Genomic DNA, 26,205 nt, shown 5'->3' with positions numbered 1-26,205 from the left:
ACCCAACGTCAAAACTTTTTTGGCGTGAGAGCTCTTAATGTTATTCTAAATTCATATTGCCATTTACGCGTCACACACCGTTCTTGTTGTTATAGCAACGGCGCGTCTGCTAACCATCAGGTGTCAATATTATTTACGATTTTTCGCAAAACTTTGAGGCGTCATAACTTATTTAAATGTTAGGTATTTGAAAACAAAAACCGGACATGTATATATTTTTGTACCCATTATGCAGAAACCGGTTATTCTAGACAGTCGTCTTCACAAATTTATTTATAGGATATTATAAGATAAATAATTAGACACGCCTCTGCAGTTACTGGTTGTAACTCAATATTTGCCACTCACGAGGTTTGAAACCATAGTAAAACAAAACTATTTCACGTTTTTAATTTATATCAAGAACGTGTGTTCTTTGAATTTCAGACCATTATCAAGATGCGTCAGCTCGTCTTTCTTCCCCTGCTCCTGGCGGCTTCAACCGTTACAAGCCAAATCGTGAGGACCCTAGGGCCCTTCCAGGAGGTATTTGCCTGGAAGCAAATAACTTTTAACATACAAGGAAGTATGCGTAAGTAAATTTAACAAAGATATCACTACTATAGTCCATTTGTTTATGTACTTAACTAAATGTAAACAATTTTGATATGTCTATTTAACGAAATATGCATTTATAAAATAATTTTTATTTACTTTCAAGTACAAAATACAAATATTTAGCTTCATATGAAATTCCATGTCTATTTTTATGCCTATTAATTTGTAAAGTATATGTTTCAATAAAAAGATGTATCAGGATTGTTTACATTTAGGTACTTAAAGAAATAGACCATAAATCCATAAACTTCTTTTTATAGGAATCAAAGGGTCGAAATATAAATTATTACCTTTTTTAAGTTTTATTGAATGTTAAGATGTTTGACCACCACGATATTTTATTACTAGTTGTTATTTACAAAAAATCTGAAAAAAAACCACTTTGAAAAAAATGGATTAAAACCAACGTTTTATTATTATTATATTTTACATAATTACGTCAAGAAACGGGACGAACAAGTCGTACGCCTGATGGCAAGCTACACGCCTGTCCATAACAGTTACAGTGCCACTCAGAGCTTTAAATTGCAAATTCCCACTGCGCCCGTTACCCTGAGACATAAATTGACAAGTCCCATGTGTAAAAATGAGTACCACCACTTCTTGCACTATTCGTTTATTCGTATTTTCAAACCAAAAATCTACAACAGAACTGAACATTTTACCAATATTACATAGTTTTTATCCCCACTATTGAATACGAAGACGACGAATCAAATCCTATACTCAATACTATTAGACTAAACATTCGTACATTGAAACCACAGTTAGATTTACTTATAGTAATAAGGATAATATATAATTATCGTGATGTATAATTAATGACAGTAATAATCAGGCTGTATAATTAAGTTCCTAAACGGTAATATTCAACATCACTAGGCTACTCAAGTCCTATACTCAGGACTTGTTCAAAACAACAACTGTACTCATTATCTAATCTTCTATATTACTATGATTATTACAAATACATTGCATGATTAAAATTATAAAAATGCTTACACATGTGCCTGTAAATTCACCAGCACCCTTAACCTTAAAAAACCGGAACACAGTAATGCTGACATTACTGACAGAAATAGGTAAGATGGCAGTACTACCCTGGACGAACTCTTTGACAAGGACCTCTACTGCTACATGAATTGTTGTTATTAATGTCGGTACAATATACCGGTTTTTAAATTAATAGTCTATACCAGATGTTGCTAGACTTTTTTCTTATAGACCACTTTCAAAATTTAGCTGGTTCCGGCGGAACCCCGGCTACATTTCTACCATATTCCATATCCAAATTATTTTTTGCCACGCCAACGTAGACCCCTGGGTGTCCACCTGGACCACTTTGGGAACTAAAGGTCTACACTTACCGCAGCTCGAATTAAAAATTTTCCCGTACTAATAACGAAATTAAAGCTATTTAAATAACGTATATCGTATAATATATAGATAGATAAATAAAAACTTTATTCTCTTCCATGACAACTTATTTACATAGGATCCACTAAAAGTAACACGATAATTATTATTATATTGAACCACTTAAAATAACAAATTTTTACAACCAAATAAAAGTAATATAATAACTAATTAAAGTAAACAGTTAAATTTTTATTGAATTGATATTCAATTATTTTTTGTGAAATTACTCCACTAGTTTGTTATAATTATTAATACAAAGATCGAACACTCAGAAAAACACTCAGAAAAAATTCCTTCGATCCGGTCGGATTCGAACCGACGTCTTCTTGCATACCGTGCCAGACGCTATACCAACTAAGCCACGGAACGAACCAACTGACCTCACGAATTCTTCTATGTGCTTGCGTCGTGTCTTTGTACTTGGTCTTTCAACTTCCGTGGCTTAGTTGGTATAGTGTCTGGCATGGTATGCAAGAAGACGTCGGTTCGAATCCGACCGGATCGAAGGAATTTTTTCTGAGTGTTTTTTCTGAATGTTCGATCTTTGTATTAATAATTATAACCAACTAGTGGAGTAATTTCGCAAAAAATAATTGAATATCAATTCAATAAAAAATTATGAAATCTATGAGAAATCTATGACAGATTTATCACCCAGTTAGTACCTTTACAGCTACCAGTCCTGGCGGGAGATGTCGCTATTCACTGTATTAATTAAATTTTAAAGTAAACAGTTTTGGAAGTAATGGCAGTGAAAAGCACTGGCTCAATATAAATGCCACGGTTTCCCACGACGCTGGTATTCTGCCAGAACCGTGTTTAAGGAGACCGTGTTTAATATGCGTATTCCATTTAGTCCAGTTGATAAAAAATAGGTACATGAAAAGTATTTATCTAACTGCCTCAGTAGCTGAACGGTTACCTTGCTGGTCTGGTACACACAGGTCCTGGGTTCGATTCCCAAGCCGGGAGAAATATATGTATGGCTTACATTTATTTATCTCGTGAGTTTGAGTGTAATTTATGGATGTCTATGTGTGTGTCCTTGGCACCCGGGATTTCCCGTAGTGCGGGGCTATGAGTGCGTTGCGCTTTTTTTTTACTTGCACACAAGTTTTTTTAAGTTATTTAAAGTATTTGTTATTACCATGTTGACCTTTATTTTTCAAATATTTCCAGTAATTACGTAATGTGTTCTAAGTAAACGTTAACACGTTCATCGCCGCGGTGGGTCAAAATGACCGGCATCTCACCTACCTATTGGGGCCGTGGGGCCTTAAAATGACCCACACGACACAGCTAACTTAGCGATGCTCGTTCACGCGTTCACGAAATTCTGTTGCCACTTGGTATTTAGGATTTTTGATGGCATACCTACTTTATTTATATTTCATTTATAACTTACAAACTAAGCAAAATATTTACGTATACGTTCTAATAATACACACTTCCGGACATAATTCGAGCCACCACGCGTTTTCAGTATTAAGTGTCCTAAGCTTAAACAATGTTTGTATGCAATTTTGAAACTAGTATACTAAACGTCTTTTCCATAAGTTCTCGTTGGGAATTTGGATTTGCAAAACCGGGGGGAATTTTGTTTCTTCGTTTTATTTGCATTATAATTGCACATTCACATTCTTTATTTGCAAGTTACATGGTTATATAACAGGTGTTCTTATGCTAATGGTACTTGACATGTATAACCCCGTAGGGGCACTGCAACATTCTGAGGGCACTATGTCCCTGCTTTACAAAAAAACATATACATTATTAAAATAAAATTACAAATAATTTAATAAGAAAACTACATTATTTAAATAAAATTAGGAATTATTAATAACAAAAAACTAAACAGAATTGAAGGCAATTCATTAGCACTGCGTTCTAGCCATTTACGACAAAAATGCTAGGTGGCTCGAATGATGTGTCCGGGAGTGTACATGTATTTATTTTTATTATGTATTTACTTTATTGATGAGCAGTGTATTTATTTAAAACGCTTTCATTGCATGATATTCTTTAGCTGCACCGCCCATTCCAAATCTTAAATTTCTAAGGTTGTCTGGAAGAAATTGCTACTTAGCAATAAGGCCGCCTGTTGTACATTATCTAACTCTGTGATAATTACTGTTTTGTGTTGTCATTCGTAATTTTAATGTGCAATAAAGAATATTTCATTCAATCATTCATTATTTTTAATGTGTAATGTCAATCTCAACTGAAAGACGAACGTAAGTTTTTGGTAAACATCGATCGAACATTACGTGTTACGTACTCTCCCCGGAATTGTGACCTCCGCGGCCTAAACGTAACAATTATTGCGTTCAGGTCGCGCCGGCTTGAAATGCCCAGCACTAAAAATAATCCCAATATAGAGTCAAATAATAAAATATCGCGATAAAACATATATACATGTACGTATGTATAAATGAGACCAAAAACAGTCATATTAGTCTATGTTATTTTTGAAAATTCTAGTCGGCGACGAACGTGTTAAGTAATGCTTTTAAATGCGTTTGCTATTGAAATTTTCCTTATACTGACCTTGGTAATCATAATGTAAATGTGATTTATGAATGTCTGTAGGATGTTTTGATTGCGGTACACCCGAAGGACTTTTACCAAGTGGAATTTAAATGACATACATCATAGCAAAATTTTTGCTTTGGGGTAATGCCACCGATATTAATAGAATCTTTTCACCTCACTAGCCTGGAATGGCTTGCTTTGTCATTAAAAATCTGCGCGCAAAAGCGTCTTTTGGACGCTAGCGTGGAAAAGCTTTTTGAAATTAGAATATGACGGTGGACTGTGGTGCACGTAACTTTTTATTTCGAGGGAATAAAAAATAATGACACGTTCAACTGCGCGATTTGTAATATCAAAAATCAAATCAAAATAATCTTTATTTCATAGGTGAGTATTATTACACTTGAAATCGTCACAATGGTTAAACTCTACCGCTCATTCGTAAGGCAGATTCCCCTGAGAAGAATGAGCAAGAAACTCTAGGGGTCGCTCTTTGTTGCGGGACCGGTGGAAAGAGGGCTTGGCGGATCCCCCCTATGGAGCTCGTATCATAGGGGCGATCCATCCTGTCCTCGTAGAGTGGGTGAGCCGGTCCCACGGGCCACTGTCGTACCACCTTGTGCAGGTGCTGACCGGACACGGCTGCTTCGGTCACTACCTGCACAAGGTAGCGGGAAGGAACCGTCCCCGTCGTGCCACAAGTGTGGCGCTGCGGATGACACCGCGCAGCACGCCCTAGAGGTGTGTAGCCGGTGGGATGAGCAGCGCCGCACTCTGACGGGGACAATAGAGATATAATAAACTTTTTCTTATATTACCATTTTCTTTAATACCACTTTTCTTTTTTTTTTCTTTAATACCATTAACTTTATATTAATAGTGGATGGTACCTCCTATAAAGCTTATTAAGCCTGTGTCAGGAGGCACCGCTCTCCCATAGCTATTACATATTTAACATTTTTAACTCATACTTAATTTACAAAATGAAACTATTTTTTCGGATTTAAATCGGCCTGTAAAGGGTCCGAAACGTTGGTTTGTTTGAAAAACCAAATATACGCAATTTAAATCCGGAAAAATAGTTTCATTTCTTATGTGTAACAATCGCAAAACCAAGGAACTCGATATCATACTTAATTTTTTAGTGTTTAATATTTACATTTCCTATAAATATATACAGATATGAAACTACAGAGTTTCACCAGCACTACTCAAAACCGGAAAGCAGTAATGCTCAAATTAATGCTTGGAAGCAGATATAGTTACGGTGACAGTATTTTCATGGACGAACCAAGTTAACACGCTGTAAAGTGCCACAGACTTGTCTATGCTATGACAAAAACTAACGCTATCATTTAAAAAGATAATAAGCTTCCGGTTGGTATTCAAAACTGGCCATTCACGAGGTTTAAAACAACAGTGTAACAAAAACTTTATACTAAAGATTCTTTATTATACAACTTGGACAACCAAAATCCAAAGTAATGACCTATTTAGCTCTTTCTGATTGTATCTATTATAGATATTTGAATTATACAAAAATGTACATAAATCAACTGCCTCCGTGGCCGAATTACCATGCTGGTCTGTGACGCAGAGGTCCCAAGTTAGATTTTATTCTTAATGTGGCTCTACCAAAATGCAGGCGTGTTTATTCTCCAAAAAATCCATCAATGGACCTTGGATCTGAACAAAAAATCGTAATAGAGATGTCATTGTGTTTTTGGGTATCCGTAATTATACTTGATTATACAGTTTCCTTAATTATACAGTTTCCTGGCATATACCGATCCGAGTGACACACAATGGACTGTAATGTCGTTTTTAACCGACTTCAAAAAAGGAGGAGGATCTCAATTCGTCTGCATGTTCTTTTTTTTGTATGTATGTTACGCGATAACTCCGGTATTTGTGAACCGATTTTCATGATTCTTTTTTTGTTGGAAAGGGGGTACTTCCATAGTGGTCCCATTTCATTTTGAAGAAAATCATCCACCTCGAAGGGTGGCTGTTCACGCATGAAGATTCGTTTTCATAAATAGCGCCTAACATTAATTTAGGAGCAATTACTTTAATGGTTGATTTTGCTATTTCTCCAATTCAAGGCGTTTTTCTCTCAATATACTTTGAGTAGTGAGAACCGATTTTTATTATCTCCAGTGTCAAGTCCTGTATAGTGGCGAACTAGGGGATATTTCAATAAAACTTAGCAAATAGACGCAATTCCACTTACTTTTGAGGTCGGTTTTTTTAGTACTCTGTACTGAGATTATATTTTAATATCTCTTGTAGTAGTAGGTAGTAGAGCTCCTTGTGAAGTACTGCCACCTTAATTATTTCTACCGCCAAGCAGTAATGTGAGCATTACTGCGTTCCGGTTTTGAAGCATATGACGGTGCTGGTGAATTTACAGGCACATGGGACTTGTCAACTATGTCTCAGGGAGACGGGCACTGTGGCAGTGCCTCTCAGATTTTTTTTATTTATTAGTCGAAAGTCGACATCTAAAAACAAAAGTCGACATTTAAAACTAGATTTGGACCAGAATGCCAACCCCTCTCAGATTTAGGAAAGTTGCTGTCAATTAATTATAAATTGCAAAATTTATTTTGATGCTAATATATAAAAGAAAATACAAAAAAGAAAGAAAAAAGTGTTAAAATGGAATTATCATAATTTTCATTTTTATATTGTAACTGGCCTACTTGAGGATATCTGATACGGACTTTTTAAACACGAGACACTTAGAATTAATTGTTTATTGTCCTTAAGAGGGAGCTTGCCAAAAAAGTTTTGACGTTGGCTCCGCCCACATTTGTGAGACAAATATATGCCTGAAGTTCGCGTGACATGCGACAGGAGATGTTGAATTTTGCGCATTAAAAGTACCAAATTCGTTTTAGCGCAATAACTCCAAAACTAAAGGGATTTCAAAAAATCCGTAGTGACAGTTCTCGATCATGCATAAATATAATTAATTATCTAATTTTGTCCTAATAACCTGTAGCATTTCGAAGATGAATCGGAATAAATGTGAAAATTAGAGGTCATTTCGTGATTTTTATCCATCGAGGAAACATTATTGTTTTATGTTTCTGATTAGTGTCTATGCTTGAATATATCGTGTAGTTACTCATACAACATTTTATTTTTAACTTTAAAGTGGATATATCCCTCTAAAATCAAATCGAAGATTAGGAATTTTTCCTATGTTCCCTCTTAATAAGGTCATTATTTGCGACACATTCTTGTTATGGGATTGTAAAAGGGTGTGTCGTTTTTAATAACATTTAGGACAAAAGCCTGAGGACGCCGAGGGTTATATAAATTTTAAATTTGAGATTTAAAGCCCTGTGCGTCACTGCAACTGTTATGAACAGCACGCACACAGTGTGTTCGTCTTGTCACTAGATTGGGTTGTGAACCTTCGCCGTGCAAGTTTCATCACGATATTTTCCTTCACCGAAAAGCTCATGGTAAATTTCAAATTAAATTACGAGAAATTCAGATGTGCGAGACCGGGTTCGAACCCACGGCCTCTGTTTGAGAGGCGGTTGTTCAAACCATTAGACTACCACGGCTGTTTTTTGGCCATATTATTTAATAGTTCATATTAATCATTCGAGACTCGAGAGGCGGCAATAGGATAAGAGCAAAAGTGATCCCCGTGTACCTGTCTCTGAAGTTGCAAAACCACAGAGGCAGACGGATCAATGCAACGAGGACGGCTTCACAAACGGTGGTGAAGAGGAAGAGGAAGCCCACCAGCCGTAACCTGTGTGGCACCGACAGGACCGAACTTCCTGCTGCGTCCGGCCGTACCGACGACATTGATGTACCTGTCGCGACTACATTACGCCACGAAATCTGAGGAGATAGTGGAGTACATGAGGCTCAAAGCGAGTCTCGCCACAACGTGAATTTTAATTCGCTTGTGGCGAGAGTGCCGATCGAACATCTGTCGACCTTCTTCTTTTTCTGAAGGAAGAGTTTTGGCCGAAGGGTGTCATATATCGGCGATTACGCGGCCGGTTACCCGACACCGGATTGCGTCGCACGTCGCCGGGTGCAATTCGTGTTTAGATTAGTTAGAAATAGTGTTTTATCATATTGTATGTATGTTAGTCCCTAAGGTATATATTATATGGGCCATGTGGCCTGAAATAAAAAAATAAAAAATAATAAATACTCCGCGGATTTCGTGGAACTAATTTTCTGTTTCTTTCAGCTCTTCAAGATCGGTTCGGAGAACTGGACGTCCAGGAGGAGTCTACCAGTGAAGGCGTACAAAAAAGACACACAAGCGATATCGTTTTTCACAACGACAACGAAGGTGAACGAGATTGGAATACACGTAAGTAATGATTTCAATACCGCTCTATGGGTCGTATTCCAGAACTCTACTCAATGCTCAAGTCAGTATTTGAGCAGACTTGAGTATGATTTCGAGCACTGGAAATACGACCCTAATGGCAAGGACTTGAGTATGATTTTCAGTGCTCACTGCAATACTAAGTCCTGACTTGAGTATTGAGTAGAGTTCTAGAATACGACCCTATGTCGTTTGCGACAAGAACGATACAAAATCCAAGCTGAAACAAGTAATTCTGGAACTAGTGTTCACTACCTAATTTCCATGGCAATTTTTATTATTATATTTATAACGCCATCGACGTCCATATAAATACACAGAATTAGACCCGCCGCGGTCCCGACCCGACTCGCGCCCGACTCGCGCCCGACTCGCACCCGCTCTCTGTATGTTTCACGCCTAAAATATTCAAATATATTTTCGTGTAATTATTAAATAATACAAAATTCGTTTCATATTCGGTTTACGTAAATATGACCATTTGTCTCTGAATTTCGGACCAAATTGAAATGGCTACCAATCCGACTTCGCCGAGGTATGCTCGTTCTTTGTCTCCTTTACAAAATTCTGCATTACCCCCAGCTTCCTTATTATCTGTGTTCCCGTTTTTCTCCCTCATCCCCCAGTTCCCGCCCAAAACGTACCTGTGACACTAGATCACTATTATATCTCCAATTCATCTCGAAATTCTTCTACAACTCTTTCACGGTAAGTGCAACTCGTATGTGGAATAAACTGTCTGCTTTCATTCGTGACAGTCCATCGGAAGCCTCGTTCAAACACAAATTAAAAGAGCACTACCTGTCGAACGCGTTAGATAGCTAATCGGTAACATATATATATGTATACTAGTAATTTGTTTCAATTATAATATATATTATGCTTATGTATTCATGTATGTATTTATGTATATAAAGTTCATGTAGTGTACGTCTGTCATATATATACATACTTAGAATAATAACGCATTGAAACCTAGCCCGCACACGCTAAGTGAGGCAAATTGAAGCGCGCCCAAAGGGCCTACACGAGCGGGCGGACTTGCACCGCGAATAGCTCAAGAATTTTAGCTAAAAATGACGAAATGTGCGGTAAATGAGTGTAAAAATACGTCAGACAAACATAAAATAGATACTAACATCACATTCCACAAGGAAGTACCGCGTTTCAACTTGTATTTTTATATAAATATTCACTAAAACCGAAAATTAACCTACTACTAAAACTAGCCTACATGAATTTGATTTTTGCCTCACTTGTGACAGTTCTTTTGATAAGAAACTATCATTCTATGCGTTATTATTCTAAGTATACATATATATACATATATACACATTTGTATTTTTAATTTTATTGTACAATAATTAGTCCCGCAGACTTCATTTTACACCTAGGCTAGGGTTGGCTGGAAGATCTCTTCTAGAGATAAGCTCACCTTTGTATATGTCCTTTGTGACTTGTGTCTTTTCTTTGTGCAATAAAGAATTATTATTATAATATTTCATGATACAGTAGGTACTTAAATATTAAATAACATTGCTCGATAAAAAAAATCGAAAACTTAAATAATAAAAATTGCCATGGAAATTAGGTAGTGAACACTAAACAACGAGCTACGCCCTTTCTACCGCACACCAACATTAATGTGATAAGAGACAATATGTCTATAATATAATACAATGTATGTATGTAATATATGGCGTGCATCGTAGTGTCCACGCAGTTTTATTAATATTTTGGTCTGCTTCCCATTTCCAAGTATTTGAGGGTCGATATCATAATGATTATATCTTCAATATGACCTGATCAGCATACGGAGTAGATCGCAAAACTGAGCATGGTGTGCTCTTGACTGTATATTTTTTAATATTTTGTTTATAAACATATCAATCAAGTAGTGATTTTTGATAGTGAAGCTACTTTTTTTAATATATAATAGACATGCGCTTGACCGCATGTTAAGTTGACCTGATGTTAAGCGACGATGTAACCGACGAAAGAACGCGTTTGCCTTTAAAATGCCTATTCACTCTAACCTTGAATAGCCCCAAATTGTACTTTTCGAGAAACATACGTTGATAGAAAATAATTTACTACAGTTTTTTTTACTTACTGCGACTCCACGGATTTTAGAGCTCGTATAACTTAGATTTAGCTATGTATATATGTAGTTAAGTATACAGTTTATGTGTTTCTGCCTTACTTTCAAATTTTTTTTCTATATTTCTTTCTTTTCAATATCACATTTCTAGAATTTCATTATACAGTTTCCACTAGATGAGCTCTCTCACCTCACGACCGCTTAACAACACGGCGAATAACAGATTCATATATTAACAATAAAATCAATAATACTGATAAAGTAAATAACAAATACAAATTCTGTATAAACGGTATTTATTTGCGAAACATATAATTAATGATTGTTTGAATACAAATTGTGTATATTACTATTTTTATACAATAACGCAGTATTTCAAAATAGTATGATTTTGAACTAAGCATGCAGCGAGAACAAGCAAGAGGAACTTTATCGTGATTAAAGCACTCACATTTTACGTCAAAACAAGCATCCATTTTCTTACGTCAAAAGATTCTTAAGTCAAAACAAGCACTCATTTTCTTACGTCAAAAGATTCTTAAGCCAAAACAAGCACAAATTTTCTTACGTCAAATGATTCATAAGTCAAAACAATCAGTCATTGTCTTACTCTTAAGTCAAAACAAGCATTCATTTTCTTACATCAAGAAATTCTTAAGTCAAAATGGATGCTTTGTTCACGATAAAGTTTTGCTTGCTCTGCTCATCACTGTGTGCTTGGTTCAAAATCATTATTGTATAAAGTCAACAAAAAAGTAAAATAGAGTTTTATGGAATTTAACCACGTAATGCAAAATAAAAGTTATGAAAACATCGAAATATATTCTACAAAACTTACATTTTACTTATTTGGTAAATTCTGATTAACCCGGTTATGGCTACATTAGTATCATTATTGCTTATAACATCTTCTTTCTCTCTTTCTTTCTTTCTTTCTTTCTAGAAAACTCACGACTCAGAACGACTACTACAATACGACCTTCACGGAACACCGGCTGGAATCGTTAGTTCTTTCTTTTCTTATTATCTTTTACCATGTAATAATAAAACAAGTAGAATGCCTTTACACAAACACAGCAGCGCAGTTGGTATATGTGCATGGACGGATCATCATCACCAACCCGCTTATACATCCTACTGCCGGGCACGAGTCTCCTCTCAAGCGAAGCCCAACACGGGTTGGAGACTATACACGTTTTCCAAGGGTTGTGAATAAAGATGGAGAGTGGGTTAAAACCCAGTCACCAATACCGGGTGTTTGCCCAAAGCGCCGTGTTTTAACCCATTGCTGTCCAAAATCGTGGGCGTAAACGTGTAATAACACGTAGTAAATAGGATCCATACTTATTATTGTACCGGCACGCTATGATGGCCGTTTTGACGGTTGTCCGCTCATCATCTAAGTTTGACGGAGCTAATTGCTGTTTAATTTATGTCAATAAGGACGTGAAAATTTATGGAATGTATAATTTTACGACACAACTCGGCATTTGTTGTTCGAAATTCGAAATTTAAAAAAAAATTAATCTAATACGATCGTCCCGTATATATTTTATTGCTGGCCAGCACAACTTCTACCTCCGGCAAACTCGCGTCAAAGCTCAATGCAAAACAAAGCAGATTCGAATTGACGATATATTAAGTAAACATTTTTATTTTCGTTTTATTAAAACTTTTTAATCCGCTACCCCTTGCAATAAAAATAAAAATAAAAAATAAAAATAAAAATAAAAATATTTTATTACTTCTCTGTACATGGCATAATTCAGGGGCTGATGTTTCCTTTTAGGCTTGATAAGGCCTGTGTTAGGAAACATCGCTCTTCTTTACAATTAATAATTAAACATTACTCTTACATTAACCTTAATAAACTAAGACTAAATTAACCTATAGTAGTTATAAATCTAAAAACTTATAGATGTGACTCGCATTTGATTACATTTTTTTCGATAATGAAACGCGATTTGACCTCACTATTGTAATCTGTCAAAACGGCCATCATAACGTGCCGGTATACTGTAGGAAATTCGATATAAAAAAATATTTTTTAAACGAAAAAGAGTGAACTTCACACAATAAACCTTGCAATCCTGTGGCCTTCCACTTCATTTTTTGTGAAGATCGATTCAATTGTATATGATGTAACGATTTATTTAATCGATCGATTTTAATACGATTGTCAAGTGAATCGATTCAATAGAAAAGCAAAATATGTAAGCAAGCATAAACATTTTGTAATAATATCATTACATTTAAACGAAGCTCGACTTAACAAATATTTGGTTGTAAATAGATTTTGCCTTCACATTCGGGCGACATTGGATTTTAACCCGATTTAATTATTATATACGGCATTAACAAAGCGCCGAGTTAAAATCCGGGCGCTTGCCCATCTCTGGTTGTGAACCTTTTACGACATGCAGTTTATCTCACGATATTTACCTTCACCGAAGAGTTCTTGGTAAATTTCATATTAAATTTTTCCGCCGAGTATATAACCAAAAATAGAGACGAAATGTCATTTAATTTGTTTGAAAACTATTCTGCCATATCATTACGCTGACAACTGCGCTCCGATTGGCCAGCCCGAATTCGAAACAATTGACGGGTGTCGTCAATTGTTTCACTTCAAATCGACCAGTTTAATTTGAGCTTTGCTATAATGGACGAAAATTGAAAAATTACATATTTAATATTTCATTACTGAAGAAATGTAACCGTTTGTTTTGTAATTAGATGTTTTGCTGTTTTTCCCACACCACCGAATGGAACAGCCCCCATTGTTAGAGATATTATCTTTATTACAATAAATACAGAATATTTTTGGAATATACGGAGACGTACACACAGGCCAGTTGTTGGCGCTGTACTATTTCAGTTTTCTAATTTGTGCTTTCAGCGTGTTTTTTATAATACTAAATGACGGGACGAACAAGTCATGTGTCTGATGGTAAGCGACACGCCTGTCCGTAACAGTTGCAGTGCCACTCAGAGCTTTAAATCACAAAGATCTGAGGAGCACTGCCACTGCCCCCGACACCCTGAGACATAAGTTGACAAGTTCCATGTGCCTGTAATTTCACCAGCACCCTTACCCGTCAAAACCGGAACGCAATAATGCTGACATAACTGCTTGGCAGCAGAAATAGGTGAGGAGGCAGTATTTCCCTGGACGAACTCTTTCACAAGGAGATCTGCCGCTTCTAAAAACTTGCCCGGGATGGATGGCCCTTATTTCGTCTCTATTTCTGTTTATATACTCGTTGAATTTCTCAGAGTTGCGAGACTGGATTTAAATCCACGGCCTCTGCTTGAGTTTAAGCCAGCATGGCGGACCATGGCCTAAACCCTCGCCAGAAAAGAGCCCCCTGCCCAGCAGTTGGAGTTATAAATTGGGTTGATACTAGCCACTATTTCTTTCATTAATATTATTAGTTCTTTACTATTTTTTTGTAAGTAATTAAAAATGTTTATAATAAAAAAAAATTACTTATCTATGTTTATTTGTAGGCCCATCCTCAACATCTACAACGACGCCGCGGCCTTCATCAGGTAAGTGTGGAATATCGCGTAGTTAATTTCTTCCGAAGTTACTTAGAATCTTAACATGTTGGTATTTATTTAGCGAATAACTGCGGTTTTTGTAGAATGCATCTTATATTTATCTTTAATTTATATAATCTATTAATTAAAAATACATAGTAAAGTGTTTTTTTAACTGGGACAGCGTGGAGAAATCCGAAACCATAGGAAATACAGGGAACCTGTCCTAGGAACCATTAAATCTTTTTTTCTACTCTCTTTCAAGTCAATATATGAAAATAATTATTTGGTCAGGCGTGAGTTGTACATATGACAGTCCGAAATGTCACAGATGTCCGAAGTATCATTTTATCTCTAGGCGTACAAGCGGTATTCGTATTTCTTCGATACTCCCTCCGAGTCACCGAATAAATTAGTCTCACAAGCCTTTCATTAAGAAACAAACTTACTGGGACTTAGTACACAAGCGACATCCGAAGAGGGGCCGAGATATCTAGATTTGTATAGCCTCGGATTTGGAACTTTAGGGTCGTATGTTAGGTCTTCTACATGGCAAATTAATAACACAATGTTATTTCACGTGGAAATCGCATAGTTTTGACTCCAATTAAATACATTTTTGATCATACATGCGGACGGCGGTGAGGGAACGACTGGTAGCGCGCGGCGCGCGTATCAATACTAAACTTGAAAATGATTACAATGCTAAATGTAGGGACACCTACAGAACGAATAATAATGTTTTATCGAGTTCTTAGGTTTTCGCGATTGTTACGGTTACGGTTACGGTTGACTGTTGACGGATGTCAACCGTGACCATGGGACCCGTTAAAGGGCCCGAAACGTCGGTTTGTTTGAAAAAACAAATACATATACGCGATTTAAATCCGGAAAAATAGTTTCATTCCTAAATAATGTTTTATTTTCTCTAACATCAGATAGATACATAGTAACAATATAGAGTTTCACTATTCAATTTTGTGAGACAGGAGCCTAAACTAGGATACCCTGTGTCTTAGGTCTCCTCGGGTGTAATGCGCAAACGCGCTAATAAGTCTCGTTGGGATAATTTTAGGTATTCTATAACGAGAGGCTGTTGAAAACGACATATTGATGGGTCCTAAGTACTAAGGTAGCGTTAAAACAAAATCAAACATATTCAAGAAAACTTCGGAATACAAAGAAATCTTGAAAATATAGGTACCAGCTTAGAATAATAACTCATGGAAACCTAGTCCGCACACGCTAAGTGAGGCAAATTGAAGCGCTCCCAATGGGCCTCTCCCAATGGGCCTACACGAGCGGGCGGGCCGTCAGTGCTCAAGGTCAACTTGCACCGCGAACAGCTCAAGAATTTTAGCTAAAAATGACGAAATGTGCGGTAAATTAGTGTAAAAATACCTCAGACAAACATAAAATAGATACTAACAGCACATTCCACAAGGAAGTAACGCATTTCAACTTGTATTTTTATATAAATATTCACTAAAACCGAAAATTAACCTACTACTAAAACTAGCCTACATGAATTTGACTTTTGCCTCACTTGTGACAGTTCGTTTGATATGAAACTATCATTCTATGCGTTATTATTCTAAGGGTACCAGATTGAAAGTTTGGAAGCCTCTCATACAAAGGACCCAAAGCTTTATTTACAGATGAATCCCGGCAGTTTTTCGTTCAATACAACAACCTACCAATGGGCGTGGAGAGGGTCGGAAGACGGGTTTTCATCACACTGCCAAGACGAAGATATGGTTTGTTTTTATGTCATTATATCTCACTAATATTAAAAAATTATAATTATAACTTTATTGCAAAAAACCAACCTCTAAAGTTCGTCGACTTATTTTTCGATATCTCCAATGAACACTACACCTCCTTAATTTTTGGTCCTGTTCTGTTTTTAGTTTGTTTTTTTTTTTGTTTCCTTATTTTTTTCCAATTTAGTTTTTAGTTTCTTTATTTTTATTCACAAAATTCGGGTAGCATAATATTAGTAAACAAATATGGCTGTTTACAAAAATAACGGAACATGAAAAAGTTGGCGTTCATTAGAGGTATCGATCTATTTGCCAAGTTTTATTGAAATCGGTTACCGGAAACTACGCGAAACTAGATTCATCCCCTAGTTTCCCACCCTTAAAGGTGGAATATTTTCTTCTAATTTAAATGGGACCAATACTGAGGTATCCTCTTTTCAACAAAAAAAGAATCATCGAAATCTGTTCACAAAGGTTATCGCGTAACATACAAAAGAAAAAAAAAACAGTCGTATGGAACTCTTTTTTTGAAGTCGGTTCAAAATGTGTACCTATGATTGATGGTAGCAGTTTAGTGTGATTCTGAATACAAAATCAGCAAAATTGAATTTATAAAAAAGTTTTTTTCTTCCAGGCATCCCTGCGACTCTGAACTATCTCCACCTGGACCAGGACAGCAACACCCGCTCTCCTTCTCTCCGCCCGTACCCCAACTTCAGCGCCTCCAGCTATCTCACTTCCGTATACCGGACGAGAGCTGACCGTTGCGGAAGACTTTGGATGGTTGACACTGGCATGTTGGAGATTCCTAGTAAGTAAGGCATTAGACTCTCTTGAACTTGAGATTCTTACTAATATAATGAATTTCTCCTCCATTGCGTGACATCGATAATAAAAAACGGTTTAATCGTGAATACAATAAACATCTTTTGTCTGAGCAGATGTCTCGCTACATAGATGTTACCTTAATCGATGGGTTTGATATAACAACAAATACAGCCTTACATTTTACACTTTTACTTTTACCATCACCACATGGTACTAGCAGAAAACCAGCACTGCTTGCCTTCTCTCGGTCTACAGTATTTATGCTGAGTCAGGGCCATTTCAGCACAAACTGTAGTCATAGGTACATTAAAATTTTATCAGTTCTTATAGTATTTGTTTGTTTTTCTCACAGTATTTGTTTTTCTCGCAGTATGTGTTTTATATGAATGTGTATGAAATTAATAATGAATGTTCTATGTGCTTTTATGTTGTACTCTGTGAAGTGATTGTAAATGTTTTGTTTCTGTTTGTATTTGTGCTGAATAAACATGTTATCTATCTATCTGCATCTGATTATGAAATGATAGTTAGTCCATGGAAATAATAGTCAACAGACTAAGGTTCGTATTCCAGAACTCTACTCAATGCTCAAGTCAGGTCTTGAGCAGACTTGAGTATGATTTCAAGCACTGGAAATACGACCCTAATGGCAAGGACTTGAGCATGATTTTCAGTGCTCTAAATCATACTCAAGTCCTGACTTGAGCATTGAGTAGAGTTCTAGAATACGACCCTGAGGCTGCTAAAAGATTGAATACTTAATTTAAAGAGATTCATTGACCTACCAACAAAAGTTTAAGTTCTTTAATTCGTTTGTGGTGAGAATACCGACCGAACATCTTTCGACCTTCATGAAAGAGGAATTTTGGCCGAAGGGTGTCATATATCGGCGATTCCGCGGCTGGTTACCTGACACCAGATTGCGCCACACGTCGCCGATAAGGGAAATCGTGTAGATTAGTTTTTATTATTATATTGTATGTATGTTTGTTTTAAGGTATATATAATATAGGTGTATTTTGTTTTTATATTGTTATGTATGTTAGTCTATAAGGTATGTATACATGGGTCTTTGTTACCTGATATAAATAAATAAATAAAAAATAAATAAAAAAATAAAAAGAGGTTATATACTTAATTGGAAACTGCATACTGCGGTGTCTCTCTTTACATTATATACAATGTAAAGTACATCAAGGTGAAGCCTGAAAACCAGCAAATCGCTGAGGCTGTTACCTTTTCTTCAACACAGATTTGGATTTTAAGCCACTATTTTAAGTTTTTATGTATCGTGGCAGTGTTGAAGAATAAAATATTTTTATTTGTTTATTTACTTATTTATTTATTTGTTGTCTGCATATTTGCAGTTATTGCGTTAAGTCGTACATATGTTTAGCTTTTTGAACAGCGGTTTGCAACTTTCATCGAACCACGAAAAGAAAATCGCTCGAATACAATTCTTCTGGTCCTTAAATATACTTCCCTCGAGGACTTTAGATTCTACCCCGATCCAACTACAATTGAACCTACACAATTTTTAAACTATTTTTATTTCTCATTGTTAAGTTTCTTTTATATCACGACTATCTGACATTTGTTATAATTATTAATACAAAGATCAACGAAAGACCAAACGACGTCTTCTAGCAAACAGTGCTAGAGTAACTAACTAACTGAACGAACTAGCGGAATTTACGAATTTTTCTATGTGCTTGTTGGAGATCTTTATTTTTGGTTTTTAACGGCTTTTTTGCCTAACGCCATCTGTGAGAAATCTATGAAAGCTTTTCGTCACTATTTTTTTTTTCAACAGATAACCGCCAGCAAGTGCAGCCACCTGCAATCGTCGTTTACGATCTCAACACCGACAGACCAATCTTAAGATACAACTTTAAAACATCGGACATTCCTTCTGCTATCACTCCTACAGGTAAGATGGTACAAAGTCAAAAGTACATTTTTATTTTATTTTTTATTTTATTGGTACAGTTAAAGACATCAGATACAGCATAATATAAAAAAATTCTAGAATAGCACTGTAACACTGATACCCAATTACAACTGTACACAGCATTCGGTAAACAAAAAAGATAATGTCACGAAGAGCGGAAATATACTTACGTACATATTACATTTAACTAATAAAATATTAAACTATGTGTAACGGATTTTACAATAAAGACAAATAGATAGAATAATAAGATAACAAAAAAAACTAAAACAAAAATTAATGAAAACTAAGTTATTGTCACATATGAGTAAGTACTTTTGATTTAAAAGTTACAATATGACAATTAAATATATCGTGTTCAGCACATATTTCATTATAGCAACGACACATTCTTATAATAGGATTATTTTTTGCAACATTATTAGTAGTGTGTGGCAGTGCAAAAAGCTGTGGTATACGCATATATTTAGTAGGTAGGTAGGTAAGTGTCAAAAAAACCACCTACTATTTTGTGGAGACAACATAGGTCGGACAACCACATCCTATTTTCCAGGCTTAGTAGGCCAAACTTTTGCAGTCTGTCATTGTATTCTGGCAATCGACGCCTCAAACCACACCTGCTACTTGGGCCTTTCAGAAAACGACGTTGAATCGCCTCAATACGACCCGTGTGCACACTATATATCAGGCATGATACTTCGGATTTAACGCCTACGCTAAGAACTGTAACATCCTTGTATTTGTTTCCATGTGAGACAATAATCTCTATGCAGGAGTACTAAAAAACCGACCTCAAAAGTTCGTGGAACTACATCTATTTGCCAAGTGTTATTGACATCGGTTACCGGAAGGTGCGCGAAACTGGATTCATAGTATGCCACCTTTAGAGGTTTTGTTTTCTTCAAATTTAAATGGGACCACTACTGAGGTATCCTCTTTCCAACAAAAAAAAACGTAGTCGAATTGAGAACCTCCTTTTTTCGAAGTCGGTTAAAAATCCTTGGTAACTCGCTAAGCTCTTTCAGATTGTCTCGATCTACAATAATAATTGAAATCTGTTTTTCAAAAAAACAGAGACGTTTCGAGCTCTTTACTGGGACCATACCACAACTATTCGGCAAAATACTGACTATCAAATAACGAAAAAAGCACGTATTATTAAAAAGGAATTATGTAGTAATTTAATCAGAAATTTTTCCTTTAATACTTAAAATCAATCAGTGGTAGGTTGTGATGAATGAAAACTATTTTTTCAGCATTGGTTGGTAACAAACGATTGCGCTTTTCCTCATAAGCAATTCCTGCTTGTGAAAATAGCCTCTCACTCTAAACACTACTGCCAGGAGGCGATAGATAAATCTTAGCAAATTTTGACAGGCTTGGATACTGCTTTGCGTTTGCTGACCACCACTTGTAAGGCTCTGCCGTCCGATCTAGACGAACAGTTTTCATATAAAAATCAATCTCATGTGTAATAGAACTTTTCTCCACATCCTCATCATTTTGCATATTATCTGTAGCGACTTCTCCAAAACAGATCCAAAGACTGTCATTCTATCGTTTTATAATTTTTCCAACTCATTTCGTCTGTAGTATTCGTAGTATTCGGCCGAATACCGAATATTAAAAAAGTCAAAGTCAGGGCGGTCAGCGGCAGTGAACGAGCAGTAGCTTAAAAAATGACGTTTTCAAGTGTAAAAATTCTACCTATGGAATAAATGATTATTTGACTTTGGCCGAACAGGTCAAATACCGAATAGTAGCCGAATATTTGTGGCATCTCTAGTGTAAATCCTTATGATTGTATTTGATTTTGTCTTTTTCCAGGCCTCGCCTCCATAACAGTGGACATCCCAGATAATGACTGCAACGACGCCTATGCCTACGTCCCAGATCTCGCTACGTATGGACTTATCGTCTTTTCTTTGAAATCCAATGACAGCTGGAGGTTGAGTCACAACTTCTTTAGTTTCAACCCTTTAGTTGGAAACTTAAATTTAGCTGGTAAGTAAAAACTTATTATTGGCTTCTTCAATCTAATATAGAAAAGAACGTTCACAGAAACTATATGTTCCACAGCGCGCTAACGCCATCTAGTACGCGTGCATAAAACTATTAGAATTTTGTCAAAGATTATCTGACCGTGGACAGACGCGACAGTCTATACCTGTTTGGAAAGACATAGGTAGCCAGATAATGTTGAGTATTTACGAATTATTGGGGAATCAACGGAAAGTACCTGTCAAAGTCGCTATTAATCATTTTGAACAAAGGGTGGGGACGATTTTTTGTTTTGAACCGATTTTTGGATCGTAATGGATCATATGCCTCTAAATCGATCCACAGATCGGATCATATTTTAAGCTTTTGAATCGAGTTTTAGAGTGATATTAACCTAAAAAGACGAACGACTAAAAGCGACTAAAAAGTCATTGAAAACCAAATACAAATATCCGACAAACAAGCACATAGGAAAATTCGTGAGGTCCGCTGGTTCTTTCCATAGTATTTTTTTTTTACTTGTATAGGCATGCGTTTGATCGCGATCCCACGTGATGGTGTGTCGGGATCTTTGCGTTGTTCAGGATATCGTCGGAGATAGTGCAATTACGCGTAACTAGCATTTGATTATGACTCTCCATTTCGGTAATTCTATCGCCAAATTAAATCCGCGTAAATGTTGCGGCAATCAAATTAGCGTGATTTACGGGAATCTATTGTTATCAGTCCGTAGACAACATAAATTAATGCTTACTGTGCAAAAATGAAACCTCTCCTGTGAAATTCGGTTTGATGCAGATACGCGCTTTTTACCAATACTATATACGGGGATTTGCACTATACCCGACGATATAGTTTTCTCCCAAATTGTAGAATTTATTTTCTAATTTTTAGTAAAAAAAATTACCCAGTCCGCGGCCGTGGACCTCTCTGCGACAAATTATTCCCAACGGTCTTCCTCATAATAAGGGGAGAATTAACACAAAAGCGCTTGAATTACTGAAAGAAGTGCCAAGAGGGGATACATTCTATAAGTAGCTCGTACAAAAAAATTTAAAATTTGCCCCTTTCGCAAGGGCTAATAACAATAATTAATAGCGTTCAGTCTTTCTGTTACTTCATTAACATTGTTGAACTGGGAAAATCCTGTATGACATTGTTATAGTTATTAAAAAAATCAAGCATGGTTACGCTGGAATAAGGGACACGTGTAATTAGATTCAGATTATTCTATCCATCTGCGACAACTAAAGTCTGTTGTTTATTTTATTTATTTCATAAAATTACACAGTATTACAGTAAATTGCCAAGGCACTGTGAAATTCATAAATATATAGTATTAATAGTAAATCACAGATGATGGTCGCTCATCCATCCTCTCACAAAACTTGAGACATTCATCACACACAGCCACCAATCTACTTGCAAAAACATCGCAATCTGGTGCAGATTCGAGAAGCGTATTAAAAAGCCTACTGCCAGTCGTTTTATACGAGCAGCCTGTGGTTTTTTTTTTCTTTATTTATTTAGGAACTTTTATACAATGTATATGGTAGTTCCGTCGTACCCTAAACTATAGCTTACCTGTCTGGGCGACGCTGTTGGAGAGCCGAGTCAACAAATAGTAAGTCTTTTTGCTTGTTTCATGTGAGGATTGCTTAATATACAATTTATAGCATCTAAGGATGTTCGGTTGATCTGCAGGTCTCTCATCAACGCCGCCCTCTGTTGTTCGCACCAGACACATTCCAGTAACAAATGATATGCATCTTCCACTACTCTACATAACACGCAATTCGCAGAATTGTTTTTTTTTTTTTCATTAAGAAAGAAAAACTGTTTAACGGAACGTGTCAGGTTCTCATCCTTACTGCGATGACAACTATTTTTCTACCATAGTCGCACTCTGCAAACCAAGATCAGCCTGTGGTTCAGTTATTCTAAAAGATCGCTTAGTGACCTACGGGTACAGTACAAATTATTGTACTGTAACCCATTAGGGTTTAGAATGTTGATGGGGCTGCCTCGTTTCTACAGTGCATCTACCATGTTCGCAGAGGCGAGGGTAGATGACTTCTATGCAAAAAAAAAAAAAAACAGCCTCACTGCTCAACAAAGTGCGCGGCAGCACCAACAGCATTCTATGACCTGCTTTTCGGGCCCTGGTCAAGTAGTCTCATGTGAGTCTATTTGATCGGTATGTGAGTATTTTTATTTTATTTTCTTTGTCGCTAACGTAGTTTTTTTTTTAAGTTACTTTGTAAGATTGTCGGAATAAATAATTATATTGTTAATATTATTAAAACAGTGCAGGAGGCTAACAAGTGGTGATTCACTGTATGGCACTGGGTGGCACTGCCAGTAGACGGTGACCACGCGGCCGCAGATTAAATTTATTTAGCGGGAGACGAACAGGCTCACCAGTTGCGCCACTTATTCTGGGTAATCAGGATCTCCTCGCAAGATTCTACCAGCAATTGTCATCAGACCAAAATTACCATTTGTTCATCCAGGTCAACGTTTCCAATGGAACGATGGTATCTTCAGCATTACTCTCACAAATCCCACATCTGCGGGCTGCCGGGACGCGTTCTTCCACGCAATGATCGGCACCGATGAGTTCTCAGTGTCCACTTGCACGCTGAGGAACAGGACTGCTAGCGAGGACAGCAATTTTTGGAGTTTATTCTCGGTAAGTTGAAAAGAGTAGCGAACGGAACAATTCGATAGCTTTCTAGAATCGCGGCCAATCTGAAGAACATCCGCGTTCCCATTATGTCGTAACGTTTTATTTATCGTTAGACGACTGTCGCGTCTAGCCTGTTCCCATATCACGACTACCTGTCGTGATTGTGTCGTGGACGTTTTATTTTATCGTTGAACGACTGTCACGTCTAGCTGTTCCCACTAGATTGCGACGACAATTTATTGGCTCACGGCAGCCGTCTTGTCGTTTGCACGACAGAAGCGTTTGAAGTTGCGATTATCTGTTCTCACATTTTTATCGTGACGATTTATTTATCGTCAGACGACTGTCGTTCTTGCTCTTCCCATTGTCACAGCAAGCAGTCTATCGTCGTAACGTCAAAAAAGTCGTGAATGACAATTAATCGTATTGTTCTATTTGTGGACAACTGCCTCCGTGGCGGTTACCATGCCGGACTACCACGTAGAGGACCCAGGTTCGATTCCCGGGCCGGGAGAAATATTTGTATGGCCTACATGTATTTCTCTCGTGAGTTTGCCTAGTGCCGGGCTATGTTGAGTATGTGCGTTATTATTATTGTTATGAAAGTTAATTTAAATATACAAGCCATTTTAAACTGCACTACTATATGTCTTCACGAAATAATGGGAAAGCGCCATTATTCATAATAAAAATTGCTAAAAAGACTGAGGTGTATCAGACGCAGAGCTGAACCGTATATGCCTGTAATGTAATTTTGTGATTATTTTAAATAATAGAAAAAAATAAAAATGAATAGAAAGCGGTGTCTTATTCACAAAATGAAACATATTCTGAAAATGTTAAAAGCACGCTATAAAGGTCTTGCTGCGAGTCTGTCAGATCGGAAATCGGAGTACTTGCTTGAAAGGACGATGACCGGGCCAATATGTAGGCATGCCCTAACCTTAAACTGGCCTGTCCATAAGCAACACGTGGCGCATCTGAATCTATTCCCCGATTTTCATTTAAATCGCAAGGATCTTTCGGGTACTGCACTGCGCCAGTCATCCTGATGTCTCAGGACACGTCCCATATGCCTGTAATTTCACCAACACCTTACCCTTCCAAACCGGAACGCAGTAATGCTCACATTACTAATTGGCGGCAGAAATAGGTAAGGTGGCAGAGTACTACCCTGGACCTGGTACCTGGTTGAGTGAAGAAAAACTCATAGATCTGTCACAGGCGTCACGACAAAAAAGTTGTTAAAACCAAATACAAAGATCTGTAACAAAGGCATAGAAAAAACGTAATGTCTGCTGACTCGAACTCTAACTCAGTTGATAGAGCATTTCGCCGTAGATTAGCAAAACAGGCGCAGGTTAGTGTCGTGTCATGTCCAAGGAATTATTATTTGTATTAGAACACACAGAATAAACCAATACTCATCATTAGATTACACGCATCCACTGCTGGACATACGTCTCGCCTTGAGCACGCCAAGTCTCCCGGTCTTATGCCGCCCGCATCCAGCTACTGCCGGCCACCTTTCACAGGTTGTCCGTCTATCTTGCCGCAAGGCGTCCGACACTACGTTTGCCTTGACTTGGTTACCAATCCAAAACAAGTCTGCTCCATCGGCGATCAACCCTCCTGCAGACATGCCCGGCTTAATGCCACTTAAGCTTACTGATTTTGCGAGTTATTTTTTCACTTTAGTTCTCTGATGTATGACTTTATTAGGGATTCGATCCATCAGAGAAACCTCAAGCTTAGCTAGCTCCATGACACGCTCAGCGACTTTGAATTTGTGGATGAGGCCTGTTGTTTGTCCACGTCTCGGCTGATTAGTTTTTAACCTTTGTAAGATTGACGACATGAAGATGTGACTACCTACTAAACCAATACTGCTTAGTTCCAAATGTGGCTTTTTATCTTCAGATAATAGGCAACCGTGGCGCCAACAGCCAGTCCACCATGCATGGCTATCACGCTGGCTCCAACGTCATATTCTTCGCTGACATTGCACGCAGCGCTGTCTCTTGTTGGAACACCGGTAATCCGCTCTCGTCCTCCACTGTGGGGATATTGGCTAGCGACACTAGAAGACTGGGTTATCCTTCAGGTAAGTGTAGATAAAGACGCCTCCAAGCAGTGTCGGGTAGTGGCCTGAACCCTCTTTTCAAAGAACAATCATAATAAGTACAGATTTTGTAGGAAGCAATCAGTCTAATCGGGACAACTAGTGAGAATCGTGAGCAAGGTGAGATTTAGGTGGATATTAATGTGTAATGTTGAATGAAGGGGTAAGGCCTGGTGGCCAGGAGATCTACCAGGAAATACGATACTACGTGACTGTGTCCGCAACGAAGCTCGTACGTACTATACAAATGTCAGTTTTACGATACAAGTAATGTCAAAATTCGATCT

General features: G+C 37.1%; 1 protein-coding gene across 4 annotated transcripts; it reads left to right on the top strand.

The window, feature by feature from the left end:
* Positions 1 to 426: 426 nt before the first annotated feature.
* LOC113234470 (L-dopachrome tautomerase yellow-f2-like) lies at positions 427 to 25,929 on the top strand. 4 transcript variants are annotated; one of them, XM_026469794.1, is made up of 10 exons: positions 427 to 571; positions 8,777 to 8,902; positions 11,965 to 12,024; positions 14,532 to 14,573; positions 16,223 to 16,321; positions 16,962 to 17,138; positions 18,969 to 19,085; positions 20,934 to 21,110; positions 23,621 to 23,799; positions 25,717 to 25,929. In XM_026469794.1, exons 1-10 carry the CDS (start codon positions 439 to 441, stop codon positions 25,912 to 25,914), a joined length of 1,308 nt encoding a protein of 435 aa, XP_026325579.1. In that variant the 5' UTR covers positions 427 to 438; the 3' UTR covers positions 25,915 to 25,929. The 4 variants fall into 4 exon arrangements, with proteins under 4 accessions (XP_026325579.1, XP_026325578.1, XP_026325581.1 ...); XM_026469793.1 differs by having other exon boundaries at positions 16,211 to 16,321; XM_026469796.1 differs by lacking the exon at positions 11,965 to 12,024.
* The last annotated feature ends 276 nt before the right edge of the window (positions 25,930 to 26,205 follow it).

Source organism: Hyposmocoma kahamanoa, unplaced genomic scaffold (genome assembly GCF_003589595.1).
Source record: "Hyposmocoma kahamanoa isolate Upper Pololo Valley unplaced genomic scaffold, ASM358959v1 84, whole genome shotgun sequence".
Lineage (NCBI taxonomy): Eukaryota > Metazoa > Arthropoda > Insecta > Lepidoptera > Cosmopterigidae > Hyposmocoma > Hyposmocoma kahamanoa.
This window is presented reverse-complemented; position numbering and strand designations above follow the sequence as displayed.

What these genes read in the sequence shown, in the direction of transcription:
- LOC113234470 (XM_026469793.1), top strand. Translation starts at nt 439, where the DNA reads ATGCGTCAGCTCGTCTTTCTTCCCCTGCTCCTGGCGGCTTCAACCGTT. An exon ending in TAACATACAAGGAAGTATGC is followed by an intron (nt 572 to 8,776) that starts GTAAGTAAATTT and finishes TGTTTCTTTCAG; the next exon opens with CTCTTCAAGATCGGTTCGGA. An exon ending in TGGAAACTTAAATTTAGCTG is followed by an intron (nt 21,111 to 23,620) that starts GTAAGTAAAAAC and finishes TTGTTCATCCAG; the next exon opens with GTCAACGTTTCCAATGGAAC.